This window comes from Schistocerca americana, chromosome 3 (assembly GCF_021461395.2).
Source record: "Schistocerca americana isolate TAMUIC-IGC-003095 chromosome 3, iqSchAmer2.1, whole genome shotgun sequence".
Lineage (NCBI taxonomy): Eukaryota > Metazoa > Arthropoda > Insecta > Orthoptera > Acrididae > Schistocerca > Schistocerca americana.
In genome coordinates this window covers 266,727,307-266,743,264 of record NC_060121.1, presented here as the reverse complement: position 1 = coordinate 266,743,264, position 15,958 = coordinate 266,727,307, and the positions used below count along the sequence as shown (strand labels likewise).

At 39.4% G+C, this 15,958-nt stretch overlaps 1 protein-coding gene across 2 annotated transcripts in view; it reads right to left on the bottom strand.

Moving 5' to 3' along the window:
- LOC124605511 (E3 ubiquitin-protein ligase Ubr3) overlaps window positions 1-15,958 on the bottom strand; it is a 297,916-nt gene that overhangs the window by 101,709 nt on the left and 180,249 nt on the right. For both annotated transcript variants that reach the window (XM_047137248.1, XM_047137249.1), the window contains exons 15-17: window positions 13,881-14,130; window positions 7,386-7,542; window positions 6,833-6,976 (exon numbers count right to left, since the gene is read on the bottom strand). In XM_047137248.1, the coding sequence (XP_046993204.1) occupies window positions 6,833-6,976; window positions 7,386-7,542; window positions 13,881-14,130 (551 nt within the window). The remainder of the gene's footprint in view (window positions 1-6,832; window positions 6,977-7,385; window positions 7,543-13,880; window positions 14,131-15,958) is intronic.

The following is a 15,958-nucleotide window of genomic DNA, read 5'->3' as shown; positions in this document are numbered from 1 at the left end:
CAGACAGAAAGTTGGCTTTTATTAAGTAACTAAAATGAACTACTCTTTTCAACTTAGGCAGACAATGTATTTGCCACAAAGTGTTTCATTGCAAGCTATTCACTAGTTTCAACTGTGCACAGATTACATATTCTGTCATAATAAAGAACCAAACATGAGAGAATACTCCAAGAAGACTAGTATCTGAAAAACAAAACCGGAAAGTTTAATACAAGGCACTTTAGTGTTTCTCTGATGACTCGTTTCTTTTATAACATAATGTAAGAACTGTTAATGTTGAAACACACACAAACATTTGCCCGAAGGTGAGGAAGCAGGTGAATTTTGTCAGTAGTACGGAATAAAAAACTTTGTTTGAAATATGGTTACAGCTTCACCAGAATAAATGATTTCTTTTACAAATCTGCCTTCCATGAAAAACAATGCTTTATTCTGTAGGATTCACTTTATTTCTTAATTTGTGTTGCTTCCATCTTAAATTTCGGGAATGCCATACTTTGGTAAATTATAGACGGGCAGCATACCATATTTTATCACTGTAATACTTCTTCCTTGGTTCTATGTATGATAGATTTTGTGAACAATTTTTTTTAACCTTATACAGCCCACTTTGATTTTAGTTTTGTTACTGCACAGCAATAAAAGAACAGTAAACTTCAGACACCACATTCTAAGAGTTATTTCGGTACCACTGCAGGTCTGTATAATTGACTGATATCACATAGGAATGCCAAAAATTTAATGAGGCAGTGGAGCAACAACTTTCCTGAACTTTAGTATCCAACAACAAGAATTAAGGGCAGTTCAGTGCTTAAGACAACATGAGACCAGAGACTGTGGATGCTGTACTGCGCCTGGTTTAATAGCATAATACTTATTGTGGTTGCTCTCTGCATCTAGCTCAGACATCTAGATCACTCAGAAAAGGACAATTGTACAGCACAAAGGCAACAGAAATATGCAGAAGACCTCTTTCTCCAGTATTAATCTATTTCACATCTTAGCAGCATCTCCATACTGAGAAAATCAAAATCTCTTAGAATCAAACAATGAAAAATCCAGGATGGAATGTAACAATACCAGAGAAGGAAAGTTGCTACTCACCATATAGTCGAGAGGCTGAGTTGCAATAGGCACAACAAAAAGATTCACACAATTATAACTTTTGGCCATTAAGGCCTTTGTCAGTGGCAGACACACACACACACACACACACACACACACACACACACACACACACACAAACCCAACTTGCACACAGATCTGCAGTCTCAGAACTGAAACCACACTGCGAGCAGCAGCACTAGTACGTGATGGGAGTAAAGACTGGATGGGGTAAGGAGGAGGCTGGGACAGGGAGGGGGAGGGATAGTATGGTGGGACTGGCAGACAGTGAAGTGTTGCAGTTTAGACGGAGAGCAGGAGAGAAGCTGTGGAGGGGGGAGGGGGTAAGTAGTGGAAAGGAGGGAAATAAAAAGAAATTAAGAGACTGGGTGTGGTGATGAAATGGCGACTGTGTCGTGCTGGAATGGGAACAGGGAGGGGGATGGATGGGTGAGGACAGTGACTAACGAAGGTTGAGGCCAGGAGGGTTACAGGAACGTAGGATGTGATGCATGGAAAGTTCCCACCTGTGCAATTCAGAAAAACTGGTGTTGGTGGGAAGGATCCATATGGCACAGGCTGTGAAGCAGTCATTGAGATGAGGGATATCACGTTTGGCAGCGTGTTCAGCAACAGGGTGGTCCACTTCTTTTTCGGCCACAGTTTGTCGGTGGCCATTCATGCAAACAGACAGCTGTCATGCCTACATAGAATGCAGCACAGTGGTTTTAACTTATCTTGTAAATCACATGACTGGTTTCACGGGTAGACCTACCTTTGATGGGATAGGTGATGTTAGTGAGCGGACTGGAGTAGGTGGTGGTAGGAGGGTGTATGGGACATGTCTTGCATCTAGGTCTATTACAGGGGCATGAGCCATGAGGTAAGGGATTGGGAATAGGGGTTGTGTAAGGATGGACGAGTATATTGTGTAGGTTCGATGGACGGCAGAATACCACGGTACAAGGGGTGGGAAAGTTAGTGGGAAGGACATTTCTTATTACAGGGCACAACAAGAGGTAATCGAAACCCTGGGGGAGAATGTAATTCAGTTGCTCCAGTCCCGCATGGTACTGAGTTACGAGGGGAATACTCCTCTGTGGCCGGACTGTGGGACTTTGGGAGGTGGTGGGAGACTGGAAAGATAAGGCGCAGGAGATTTGCTTTGTACAAGGATGGGAGGATAATTACGCTCAGTGAAGCCTTCAGTGAGACCCTCGGCATATTTTGAGAGGGAATGCTCATCACTGCAGATGAGACGACCATGGGTAGCTAGGCTGTACGGAACGGACTTCTTGGTATGGAATGGGAGGCAGCTGTTGAAGTGGAGGTATTGCTGGTGGTTAGTAGGTTTGATATGGACGGAGGTACTGATGTAGCCATCTATGAGGTGGATGTCAACATCTTGGAAGGTGGTTTGTTGGGTTGAGTAGGACCAGGTGAAGCAAATGGGGGAGAAGTTGTTGAAGTTCTGGAGGAATGTGAATAAGGTGTCCTCACCTTCAATCCAGATACCAAAGATGTCATCAATGAATCTGAACCAGGTGAGGGGTTTAGGATTCTGGGTTTTTAGGAAGGATTCCTCTAGATGGCCCATGAATAGGTTAGCATAGGATGGTGTCATGTGGGTGCCCATAGTCATACCACGGATTTATTTGTAGGTAATGCCTTCAAAGGAGAAGTAATTGTGGGTGAGGATATAGTTGGTCATGGAGACTAGGAAGTAGGTTGTTAGTTTGGAATCCATATGGCATCTGGACAGGTAGTGTTCAATAGCAGTAAGACCATGGGCATTAGAAATGTTAGTGTACAGGGAGGTGGCATCAATAGTGACAATCAAGGCACCGTGTGGTAAAGGGACAGGAACAGTGGAGAGTCGGTTGAGGACTCAAACCTGCTACCCACAGTAATATACATATACTTATTAGTGATTACTTATTCTCTACTTTGACCCTTGTGACTCTTCGCCAATTTTAGTGAGTTTTTGCCTTCCGCTATTGGCGTCTTCAGATTTCATATCGTTTTTTTCCCCTTATGCATCCTTTTTGTCCTTTTCGTAATTTTCACATGTATTTGGGTGTATTTTTCTGACATAATTCTACTTTCTTACATATTTTTTTTCACCACCATGGATCCTTGCTCCTTCCATCTGCGTCAATACAGAAAAGTTTCCTTATCCCCAACCAGATCCCAGTCTCACATACTGTTCCTGCATTGTTGCTTGGCTCATGAAACCCCCTACTGGCCTTACCATCAAATTACCCATCTCTGGTTGCCACCCCTCCTTCCACAATGACCTCCACCTGTTCAGATTCCGCCAATCCTTAGCCCTCACCAACATAGTATTGCAAAACCATATCAACCAAGCCCAATCCTCCTTCCAGTACCCTCTCTCCATCCCCAAAATTCTCGTGTTATGTAATCCCAAATTCCTGGAACCCATACACACACTGAAACTCTTGTCCTGCAGGAATTTGAGCAAAATGCACAACGGCATCTCAAAAAGCTCTCCATCCTGCTCAGTTCCTACTCCTGCCTCGGAGTACCACTGTCCACCACTCCTACAACTACTTCCAAACCTCCCCCACACCCCCTCATAGCTGACAAACCCTTTCTCGCTGACCTACTACACTTACCACCCCCCCCCCTCTCCAAAACTCCCTCCCGCCACCACACAGAACCCAGAACCTAAACAGACATGCAACACAGTTACGAACCTTTCCTCCAGAAGCCTTAGTGCCACAGAAATATCAGTCCTTTCCAAAGGCCTCACGTTTTGCCCCGCTCCCAAATTCAGCCATGCAGGACTAGTTAAAGACGTTCTCTCCTCCAGGAGCAACTGAATTACATTCGCCGCCAGGGTTTCGATTACCTCTCGTCGTGCCTGAAATGAGAAATGTCCTACCCACTATCCTTCCCACCCCTCCTACTGTGGTACTCTGCCGTTCATCGAACCTACACAATATACACGTCCGTCGTTACACAGCCCCTGCTTCCAAATCCCTACCTCATGGCTCATACCTCTGTAATAGGCCTAGATGCAAGACCTGTCCGATACATCCTCCTACCACCACCTACTCCAGTATGGTCATTAACATTACTTTTCACAACAAAGGCAGGGCTACCTGTGAAACCAGTCATGTGATCTACAAGCTAAGCTGCAACCACTGTGCTGCATTCTATGTAGGCATGACAACCAACGCACGAACGGCCACCGACAAACTGTGGCCAAAAAACAAGTGGACCACCCTGTTGCTGAACACGCTGCCAAACGTGATATCCCTCATCTCAATGACTGCTTCACAGCCTGTGCCATATGGATCCTTCCCACCAACACCAGTTTTTCTGAATTGCACAGGTGGGAACTTTCCATGCATCACATCCTACGTTCCTGTAACCCTCCTGGCCTCAACCTTCGTTAGTCACTGTCCTCACCCATCCATCCCCCTCCCTGTTCCCATTCCAGCACGACACAGTCGTCATTTCATCACCACACCCAGTCTTTTAATTTCTTTTTATTTCCCTCCTTTCCACTACTTACCCCCTCCCCCCTCCACAGCTTCTCTCCTGCTCTCCATCTAAACTGCAACACTTCACTGTCTGCCAGTCCCACCATACTATCCCTCCCCCTCCCCGCCCCAGCCTCCTCCTTACCCCCACCCAGTCTCCACTCCCATCACACACTGGTGCTGCTGCTTGCAGTGGGTTTCAGTTCTCTGAGACTGCAGATGTGTGTGCAAGTTGCGTTTGCGTGCATGCGTGCCTCTGTCTACTGCTGACAAAGGCCTTAATGGCCGAAAGCTATAATTGTGTGGATCTTTTTGTTGTGCCAATCACGACTCAGCATCTCCGCTATATGTTGAGTAGCAAAATCTTAGAATTAACAGCAAAAAAATTAAATGTCCACACTTATGATACAGGACATAAAATGAGTCTCTGTGTTCATACAACAGAATTATTTTTAGATAAAAGACAGCCCTTTTCATCAGGGGATTCAAGTATAAAACATGTAAAGTGTAAACATTGCTCGTGAAGTCTTACATGGAAACCAGATGCAGATATTGATTCCATGTCAGAAATTATATGACTGAAGACAGTATTGAGAGTCTAAACTAATAGTCTAAATAAAAAGCTATAAAAATAAAAATGGCTGTTGGAATACCATTTTTAACATTCAAATTTAAAACTTGCAAACACACACAAAATACAAGCAACACTCCTCCACTCTGCTAGAAAAGTGTACTTGGGCTAAGTAGTTTCTAAATGTATTTTATGGCTAGTGTACAAGTGCAAACATAAGATTAATGACGTATGAAATTGATGTGGAACTGTAAACATGTTTATACTGATATCGTATTTCCCAATTTTAACTTAATCAAGCAGCACAAAAATGACGTTCTTTTGATAGTCCTTTAAAGCACTGACATATCCAAGCATGGCATTTTCCCAGCACACAAACTGTAATACAAAAACTGCCAAATATGGCATTTTCGTATTGGAATATCAGAATTCAACATGGCGTAAAAATAAATTTAGGGTTTACAAGTAGCACTACAGGTGACCAAGCAACAAAACAGACAGGACATTCATTCAAGCTGAGTGAAAAGTTCCTGCAGCTAGAAAAATGTTCATTGCTGTGCATGCGTAGTAACGCCCATTTTCTGTCACCTGAAAGTAGCTCTGGTAGCTGCTTAAACGAACCTAACCTTTGCAACTTACAAAAATCATACAAACATTAGAAACTTAAGTTTTCCATATGTTATATATCTCAGCTGTATGCAGCTTAGGTCCCACACGGACTAATCAATGTCTTCTTGATCCATTGCATGCCATTTTTCAATTTTCTGCACAGAACAGGAATCCCTACAAAGGTTTAATGTGTAAAGTAACTAAGATATTCCTACACTATCTTGCAAATTATCTCAAAGACCGATTTGCTTCCAAACACCATGGAGCTCTTAATGGAATTTAATAATGTGTCATTCACTAAAAAGTGCTAAGAATGACCAACTCAAATATTTACTGACTACAGTTAATAAAACATGAGTGATACATAAGAAGGACACCAACTTAATATAATTGTTATTACTCATTGGATGGAAAAAAACGCCTTGGTATAGATGTGCCTCATGTTCAGTACAGCTAGAATTTTAAAATTGTGTCAATTACCACCCCCCCCCCCCCCCCCTCCTTTTTGCAGAATTATCTGACTTAAAAAGCCTTCCATGATTAGCAACACATTTAAAGCTATCTTACTCTTTTTAGTTTTGCTTGCAATCTACAGAAATTTTATGAAATTGTATATTGAAGTTCCAAAAAGAAGCTTGTGGTGAACAGTTGTAATATATAGTTTATTAGAATATTTTATTCATTTATCTGTTTTTCTATTTGGACAATATTTTACTGAACACAATATTAATTTGGGTATCTAATATTACACTTAATGGAGGGAGATAAATGTAGAACATGTAACACTGATAAAACTGCATAAAAAATTGATTAGAATTTGCAAGTGAGACAACTGTTAAAAAATTAATTGGTTAGTCACAGGTGAAAGTTTTTCTGCGATCTTAGAAAGCTACATCTCTTCACATTTTTTGACAGCCCATATGTAAATATTGTTGCCACTCTACAATGCCTGTTTTTTATTACTTTTTTTCCCTATAGGTTGACTTTGAATGTAATAGCAATACTAATAATACTAACAGAAATCATTTTCTTCACTTACTAATAGGATGTGTAACAACACTGAGATCTTGGACCACAGAGACTGTCAGATCCTCTCCACTCCCCAGCACAGGTACAGCGCCAGAGGACTCCCCATTCATTTCTGGATCTCCATCCATTTCTGAAGATTCCCACTCTATTTCACCTGAAAGTAGCCTTTCAATCATCAACTGAAAACACACAAGTGTATACAGAACAATCAAATTTCTAGGACAGAAAGGAGGTCAGCATCAGTCACAACATCATCTGTCTCTTTTATTGCATTGCAGATTTAGAGTTCAACAGACAATGTTGCTATCATCTGTGCCTATAAATAGTCATGTAAACGGAAATCTCTGTTGAAATTTAGAACTGCAATGTAATTTTTAAAAAATGGCATTATGACTGACGCTGACCTTCCTTATGTCCTGGATTACATCATGGTCATGGGGCACAACCACTCCCAAAAAATCGAACATAATAAAATTTATTATGTTCACAGAAACCTGAAACAATGTATAGTCATAATTTCTAAAGATACGTACTTCACTTATTTAAAAAAATGAAAAACTCACTGTCTGAGCTGTCAAATACAACTGCAGGTTCTGGTTCAAACCTGACTTGGTGTATAACAGTTCGAAGATTTTCTGATAGCCAATCTGAATCATACCATGATGCAAGTTCTTTGTCCTTTACTGTCTTCTTACGAGAAGTTCTCGATGCTTGGCATACCTAAACAGCAAAAATATAGAATATTATCTGAGAAGTAAGAACCGATTTTAACAACAAATATCTGAAATACAATTCCATGAAAGTTACAACTTGTTAACTGCTACAGTTATAACCAAAAGGGAGACCAATACATCATGATCTACGTAACAAATTGTCTCGACAAGATCACAGAGAAAGTAAATGGCTTTTTATTCTCTGACATGGTGAACCCTGGAGATACTAAGAGGTATCAGATAGATTATATAATGGTACAAGGGTGACGTACTTGAGGACAATATTCTGGAAATGGAAGAGAATGTAGATGAAGAAGAAATGGGAGATATGATACTGCATGAAGAGTTTGACAGAGCACTGAAAGACCTGAGTCAAAACAAGGCCCCGGGAGTAGACAACATTCCATTAGAACTACTGATGGCCTTGGGAGAGCCAGTCCTGATAAAACTCTACCATCTGGTGAGCAAGATGTATGAGACAGGTGAAATACCATCAGACTTCAAGAAGAATATAATAATTCCAATCCCAAAGAAAGCAGGTGTTGACGGATGTGAAAATTACCGAACAATCAGTTTAATAAGACACAGCTGCAAAATACTAACATGAATTCTTTACAGACAAATGGAAAAACTAGTAGAAGCCGCCCTCGGGGAGGATCAGTTTGGATTCCGTAGAAATATTGGAACACGTGAGGCAATACTGACCTTACGACTTATCTTAGAAGAAAGATTAAGGAAAGGCAAACCTACGTTTCTAGCATTTGTAGACTTAGGGAAAGCTTTTGACACTGTTGACTGGAATACTCTCTTTCAAATTCTGAAGGTGGCAGGGGTAAAATACAGGGAGCGAAAGGCTATTTACAATTTGTACAGAAACCAGATGGCAGTTATAAGAGTCGAGGGACATGAAAGGGAAGCAGCGGTTGGGAAGGGAGTGAGACAGGGTTGTAGCCTCTCCCTGATGTTATTCAGTTTGTATATTGAGCAAAAGCAGTAAAGGAAACAAAAGAAAAATTCTGAGCAGGTATTAAAATCCATGGAGAAGAAATAAAACTTTGAGGTTCACCGATGACATTGTAATTCTGTCAGAGACAGCTAAGGACAGGTAAGGACTTGGAATGTGTGGACAGTGTCTTGAAAGGATGATATAAGATGAACAACAACAAAAGCAAAACAAGGATAATGGAATGTAGTCGAATTAAGTCTGGTGGTGATGAGGGAATTAGATTAGGAAATGATACACTTAAAGTAGTAAAGGAGTTTTGCTATTTGGGGAGCAAAGTAACTGATGATGGTCGAAGTAGAGAGGATATAAAATGTAGACTGGCAATGGCAAGGAAATTGTTTCTGAAGAAGACAAATTTGTTAACATCGAGTATAGATTTAAGTGTTAGGAAGCCATTTCTGAAAGTATTTGTGTGGAGTGTAGCCATGCATGGAAGTGAAACGTGGACGATAAATAGTTTGGACAAGAAGAGAATAGAAGCTTTCAAAATGTGGTGCTACAGAAGAATGCTGAAGATTAGATGGGTAGATCACGTAACTAATGAGGAGGTATTGAATAGAATTGGGGAGAAGAGGAGCTTGTGGCACAACTTGACTAGAAGAAGGGATCAGTTGGTAGGACATGTTCTGAGACATCGAGGGATCACCAGTTTATTATTGGAGGTCAGCGTAGAGGGTAAAACTCGTAGAGGGAGACCAAGAGATGAATACACTTAACAGATTCAGAAGGATGTAGGCTGCAGTAAGTACTGAGAGATGAAGAAGCTTGCACAGGATAGAGTAGCATGGAGAGCTGCATCAAACCAGTCTCAGGACTGAAGACCACAACGACATGGTGAAACACGATTTTCTCTAAATCGTAGTTCTTAAAGAAGAAAACTGAAGGACCGATAAACTAGGTACACCCTTAAATGGGTTTATTACTAGTTCTAAAAGTAACTGAAAGATGATTTGAATATATACATGCGATGAGAAGTCATGTTCCTCATCTTCAATTATGTAACTGTTTACACTACCACATATCCCCGTCTAAAATGGGGCACACTTAGATCTAATCACTGTAGAGAACTCAAGAGTTAGTTCAACAAGTCAGCATAATATTTTTGTTCTTTAACATCCACAGTTGGAAAAATAACTGTTTTTCTATTATCATTCGTGTATTTCCTTTTGTTAGTCTGTGACTGAACCTGAGATCTTCCACTAATGATGCATGGGCTGCATGTCTAATTGCTGCATACTTGGAAGTTTGTGCTTGGACTCTATTCTTCTTACAATTACTAAAAACAATTTCGTAATTTCGTAAGATATGCCTGTATAACTGGCTGTAGAATTTGGTGAGGAAGGGAGTCTGCGAGTTTATTCAGTATTCCAAAACTGTCTGAACCCACACATTAATGATTAGTAGATCCCACACAGCTATCAAATTACAGTGATGTTGATTGCTATATTTTATCTGTTTTCCAAATAGTCCTAGATTAAGATCAGGTGATTTGGCAGGCTAACCATGGTGTGATAGGAAGTCTTCATCAAACCAGAAATGTATGAGGTTTGATCAGAAAGTAACTGGAAATTTTGTTTTTCTTACACTGAATGAAAACTGCTAATTCTTGAGAGTGAGCTGATATTTTTAACAAGAAATGACATTAAAGAATATATTTATATTGGAACATCAATGGCAGAAAACCCTGACTAATGAACAAGGGTCAACAAGAGGTTCGTGAACTTACATCACTTATTGTCTGAACTGTCCACTGTAATACTAGAAGGCATATGATTTACATAAATAACGAACAGGAGTAGCCCCAGGACTGATCCCTGGAACACTCCCCATGTAGCTGTGCCCCTGTTGGACTCCACATCATAGCATTTCCCATTACTGTGGAAAATGACCTTTTGCTGTCTGCTCTTAAAGTAAGGGGTGAACCAATTGTGAGCTATCACCATATTCCATAATGGTACAAATCCTGAGGCAAAATTTTTGATCAACGTAATCAGATGCGTTAGTTAAATAAAAGACGGCGCACACTGTTCTAAACTTCTTTTTTAAATCCCATCCAGCACTGATCGTTACGTATCTGGCTGTTAGAGAGCATCAGGTACTACATTTGTAGCCTGGCCACTGTGTTGTGGTTGAGGTGGTTGCCACTGGATATTGTATTAACTGTGTACAGCTTTCGGTACTTGACAACAAAATTAATGCTTTAAGATTCTCTCCTGTACTGTTGTTTAGGCAATGCTTCCAAAACAGGACTGCTTTAGCAATCCTGTGTTTCACACTGAACTTAGCGGCTCAAAGTGAAGAAGAATGTGATGTTGCTTCATTAGAGACTAAGTGATGATAGTTCATTGGTTGAGCGATACATGCTCGCCAGTTGTACGAGATAAGTACATTCACTGTGTCCCAGCCAACTCCTCCAAGATGTATGTTAACAGAAAACTACAGTGAAATACGTGGTTATACTTCATAGCAACACAGACACTAAAAAAAGAGAAGACGTCAAGTTCCACAATATCTTAGTCAAAGTCCAGTGCACTCGGGATTTTATTACTGGAGATTTAAAAGTTACCTTTAAATGTCTATACACAATGTCATTCATTATGTGATATTTGTCATTAATAAAAAAATATTATTTTTGGAACATAACTTGAAAAAAAAGTTATTAAATTATGGGGTTAATAGAGGCGAGGAACAGAATTGGCCACGACCCAAGTGAAGGAACCTTCACAGTATTTGCCTGAAGTGGATAACCACAAAATGTACATAACGATGGCTTAGGATTTGAATCCTCAATAAGAATCTTCAATAAAAATTAAGTGATTAGTTATTACATTCTGTAATTAGGTTCTTTCTGTAGAACAGACACATACTGATGCCCACCAAAAACCCTTGTCAGAATATGAGACTAAGAAACACTGTGCACACACAAAAGACCACTCAATATTTGACATGATTGTGGAGGAATCAGAAAATATAAAAATCTAATTTACGATAAACCTTGAAAATGCAGTGCAAATGATTAAGAGGGAAAATTGCAATGATACAACCAAGAGGAGTACGCTGGATCACTATGATAAAAACTGAAAGACTTTCCAAAACCACTCAGAATTCTTTACGAGTTAAAAATAGAAAATTATAGTAGAACAGTAGACACTGAAGGTAACTGACCAAGACTGACTCATAAAAGAAGCGGGGAAATAACTGAGGTAAGCAGATTTTAGATGAGGAAAAGAAACTGTATTAACTGTGAATGGTATTAATGGTAAGAGCTCGATGGGTATGGATAGACAAATAGCAATATTCCTCCCACAAGATGTTTTAGTTCACAACACAAGGAGATGAAGCACAGTTACCTGAGAAGATGCGAAGTCCTATTTAGATTTCATTTCCTTTTAAGATAAGCGCAGAGTGAGTGTGTGTGTGTGTGTGTGTGTGTGTGTGTGTGTGTGTGCTAGCTTAACACTCTACCTCACACATTCCCTTCATTGTAACATAGAGAACTATGTTCATTCAACACCTGTCACATATTTCAAATTCTCCTTCCCTGAAAATATTGTGAAACTATCAAAAACTATTTCCTGATCTTTCCTGATCAGGAAGAAAGTGTAATGATATTTAACCCTAAATTTCCTGTATTTATTCATTCCCATCAGCAATGTTTTCAATTTATTGTGCTACATATAAGGACTGGATTTGTTAGGGTAGTGAATCGCTTATTATCTCTATTAGTTTGCCAATGTGCTTCTCTGCAGGCATGTTTCAAAGTAGTTTTTGCACAGTTCAAAGTCTGTGTCTCTGCCTTGCAAGGTGATGAGTGCAGCAAAGTTAAAGCACTTTTCTTCTTCTGCTTCCATGAATAAGTCACTTGGAAATGCACATGTTTAATCTCATCGTACTTCGCATACATCATATGTTTACCATCACTATTATTATTAACAGAGCTAATAAAGGACGTTTTTAACTGAATATGTACATCAAACATTTAAGCACAAAATAACTCTTTCTGCTCCAGGTCATCATCGCCAGGAATAAGAAACATCAAAAAACATCCTTCCCACTCCATCCATAGTGGTAGTCTGCCACCCACTCACACAACAAAATATTCTGGCCCACCCATATGCCATAGCTACACTCAGACCGTCATCACTTTGGTCATATCCCAGTGGAAGAGCCGGGTTCAACAGCTGTACTATGTATCCACCTGGCACTTCCTAATCCAGTCCAGACATCCTATCCCATCAGAGGCAGTGTCACCAGTGAAAAGTATTGTCAAATGCCAGTTCTGCTGTAACTTATGGATAGCCTTTTATCTGGACTACCAACACATTGTCCATCCAAATGAATGATCAAGAGCAAAGCTGACCATTCAGAGGCAGAACATCCCGCTGAGCACATGTTCAACTTCAATAGTTGCTTAAACCATCTAACTCTTCCTTCCCTGCAAAACTAACTTTTCTCATTTAAATAGACGTCAATAAGACAGGTTTCAATCCTGTAATCCTCCGGGTCTAAATGTTTGCTTGCCCCCGCCTTACACCACGTTCCCCCATTCCTGTTCCCTCCTTCCCACCTCACACACAAATCTACACTCTCAAACTTTCCCCTCTACATTGTACCTCTTCCTCTGATCTATCTCCCCTTTTACAAACCCACTTCTTAACCTAAATATGTGCCATGTACAATTCCTCTTGCCACTACCAGGGTCCTAACCAGTCACTTTCCTCGTCTTGTGTGCCAATGACCAGTCGATCGCCTATCTACATGAGATGAGTGGTTAATTCTATTCATTCCAGTCTCTCTCTTAGCACTTAAACTGTATCTATTACAACAAGCAGAGCATGAGGAAAATGGTTACAAGATCACAGATTTACATGAACCTCTCAAAAACCAACAAGAAACAAATTCATTATTTTATGAAATTACTTACTTTGAAATCAACTGTATAAATTAATAATTTAGTTATTTTCTATGTTCCTAACCAAGTTAACTGAATATATTTAAGTAACAATAATTAATAGCCACATTTTCTACATAAAAATTAGTATCTAAATAATAACTTAGCATTTAAAACTGTAAAAACCCCTCTCCTCTCCCAGTTGTTACCTGACAAACATCAAGATTTCATAAGCAGATAACTGCCCGGTTTTGTATGTGTATTCTCTCTGCTTTCTAGCAAGACAGAATATTTTTCTACCTTTAGTTGGCTACAGAAAACATTATTAGCAATGAATACTAGGACTTGTTCTCTAATGGCTAGAATGCACCCACCAACATGCAATGCTCTCCATGGCTTAATGCAAAACATATTTCAAATTTGGTTTATGAAGTGATTTTAAACATACCTGTGACTGTTGATCTTCATGTTCAGCAGTGACAACTGCCATTTCCAACAAGTAAATTACAATTGACATGACATGTTCAGATACGGTGTGACCAACAACTGCTTTATGCAACACTACAAATGCTGCAGAATGAAATACGCGTGATCGTAAAATTTTGCGGGGATCTTCATATGCTTCATGGCAAGGTGCTGGTTCTCTGAATGGTGGCCAAGGAGTACTTGCAGACTTCAGTTTTCCTGCCTGGTGAACACTGAAATGTAAAGTGTATACATAATAAGAAATGAAACAAGAATTATGTTCAGTAGAAACATAACTTCCAATTTAAATAATAATAATAATAATAATAATAATAATACACAGAACAGCATATACAAATGTACTGCATAGAAGGAAAATGGCAATGCACAAAAAAATCTATTAGTAGCTGTACACGATATTTAATCTTGCCAACATTATTCAGGTTTTCACACAGCATGTGGGAAATGGTTCTCTACAAGCTCTAAATGATGGTATAATATCTAGAAACTTGTTTGTCATCTTCATTTGTGATGCTTATAAGCAACAGCAATGGCAAAGAATAGACTACTGTGGGTCTTCTACCAGTGTGACTAAGTTTATCAACAGACATGCTCTATTAATATCGGATCAATCTTCTAAGCCAAATACCAAACAAATCACCTCATTTTATACAACATGGGAGAACTCATATAAGAAATCAAATACTGAGTCCCTAAGTAGGTAAATGCCAACACTACACATAACATTCTATAAATGGACTGAACAGTAAGGCAGCAAATACATATTGCAAAACTCAAACATTCAGGTTCATAGTGTGGCTGTCAGGTATACAGTGAAATGTAAATTGTGTAAAATTTATACATGCATGTTGAAGTAGTTAGTCTTTTGCTTACTTTTGCCTATCAATTTAATTGCAACTGCTATTAAAATGTTATACTGTATATGCATTCTTGGTAGTTTCATTAGTGTGGTGCAAAATAAATAATTACTTTTACTAGAACCCACAACTGGTGATATTGATGTGATAGCAAGTACACAATACTCACTCCCATCGTTATTTGAATTTTACTGCAGCAATTTAAATACTTTTTTGTTTTTTGTTTTTATGACAAACTCATAGAACGACACCACTAAGGAAATATGACATGCACCAATGAAAATACCACATACACGGTTTTTGTAAGCAAAGTCCCACTCTATTATCAAAAATATTAACAACGAGATGATAAGTTATCACTATGTTTTGGGATTGTTTGATAGCTAAGATGCTGAGCTGATTTCAGATTACATGTCCAAATTTTAACAGCTTCTCAAACACAGACTTTCAAGTCTTACCAGAGAATTTGAAGAATCAGAGTTACACAAAGTTAAAAAATTGCTAACCACAATGGAAATATAAGACAAAAAGCCTGCTACTTTGCTCCAAGAGATGTGAGCTCTTGCCAGAATGCAAATAACTGACGATTTTTTTAAGAACTATATTTCTTCAACTATTACCAACCAACGCACGTTCTATACTAACAGCTACTCAAGATGTAAATATTGACGCAGTGGTTTCTATGGTCAAAATCATAGAGATTACAATGCCCAGTCGGTTTGCATATAGTACGGAAACTGTTTCGTCTCCATTTCAAGATGAGAGAGCTTCCCATCTGGAACTAACAATCCAGATTCAGAAACTATGAACTGGAACCGGATCAAGGAGTATGTAGAAATCACTACGGCATGGACTAAAACAGCCTGCCGGTATCATCACAAATTTAAACAGCATAAAGAAATGCACACTGCCATGTTCCTTTACATCTCAACAGTCTGCGAACATTCAGACAGAAAATTAGAACATTCAGATAAAAAATTAGTATGCTACTCACTTGGGGCGGCACAAAGTGAGGAAGGTGAATAATCTAACCACCTGTTCGTAACAGATCATAACACACATCTTTGATTGTTGGTAGACTCCAGAGCAGGTGTTTCTGTACTGCCAGCAGCAGTTCAGAAACAGCAGCTCTAAATTGCAAACTGTTCTGCAATATACACATATGGTGAAAGACTACTGAACC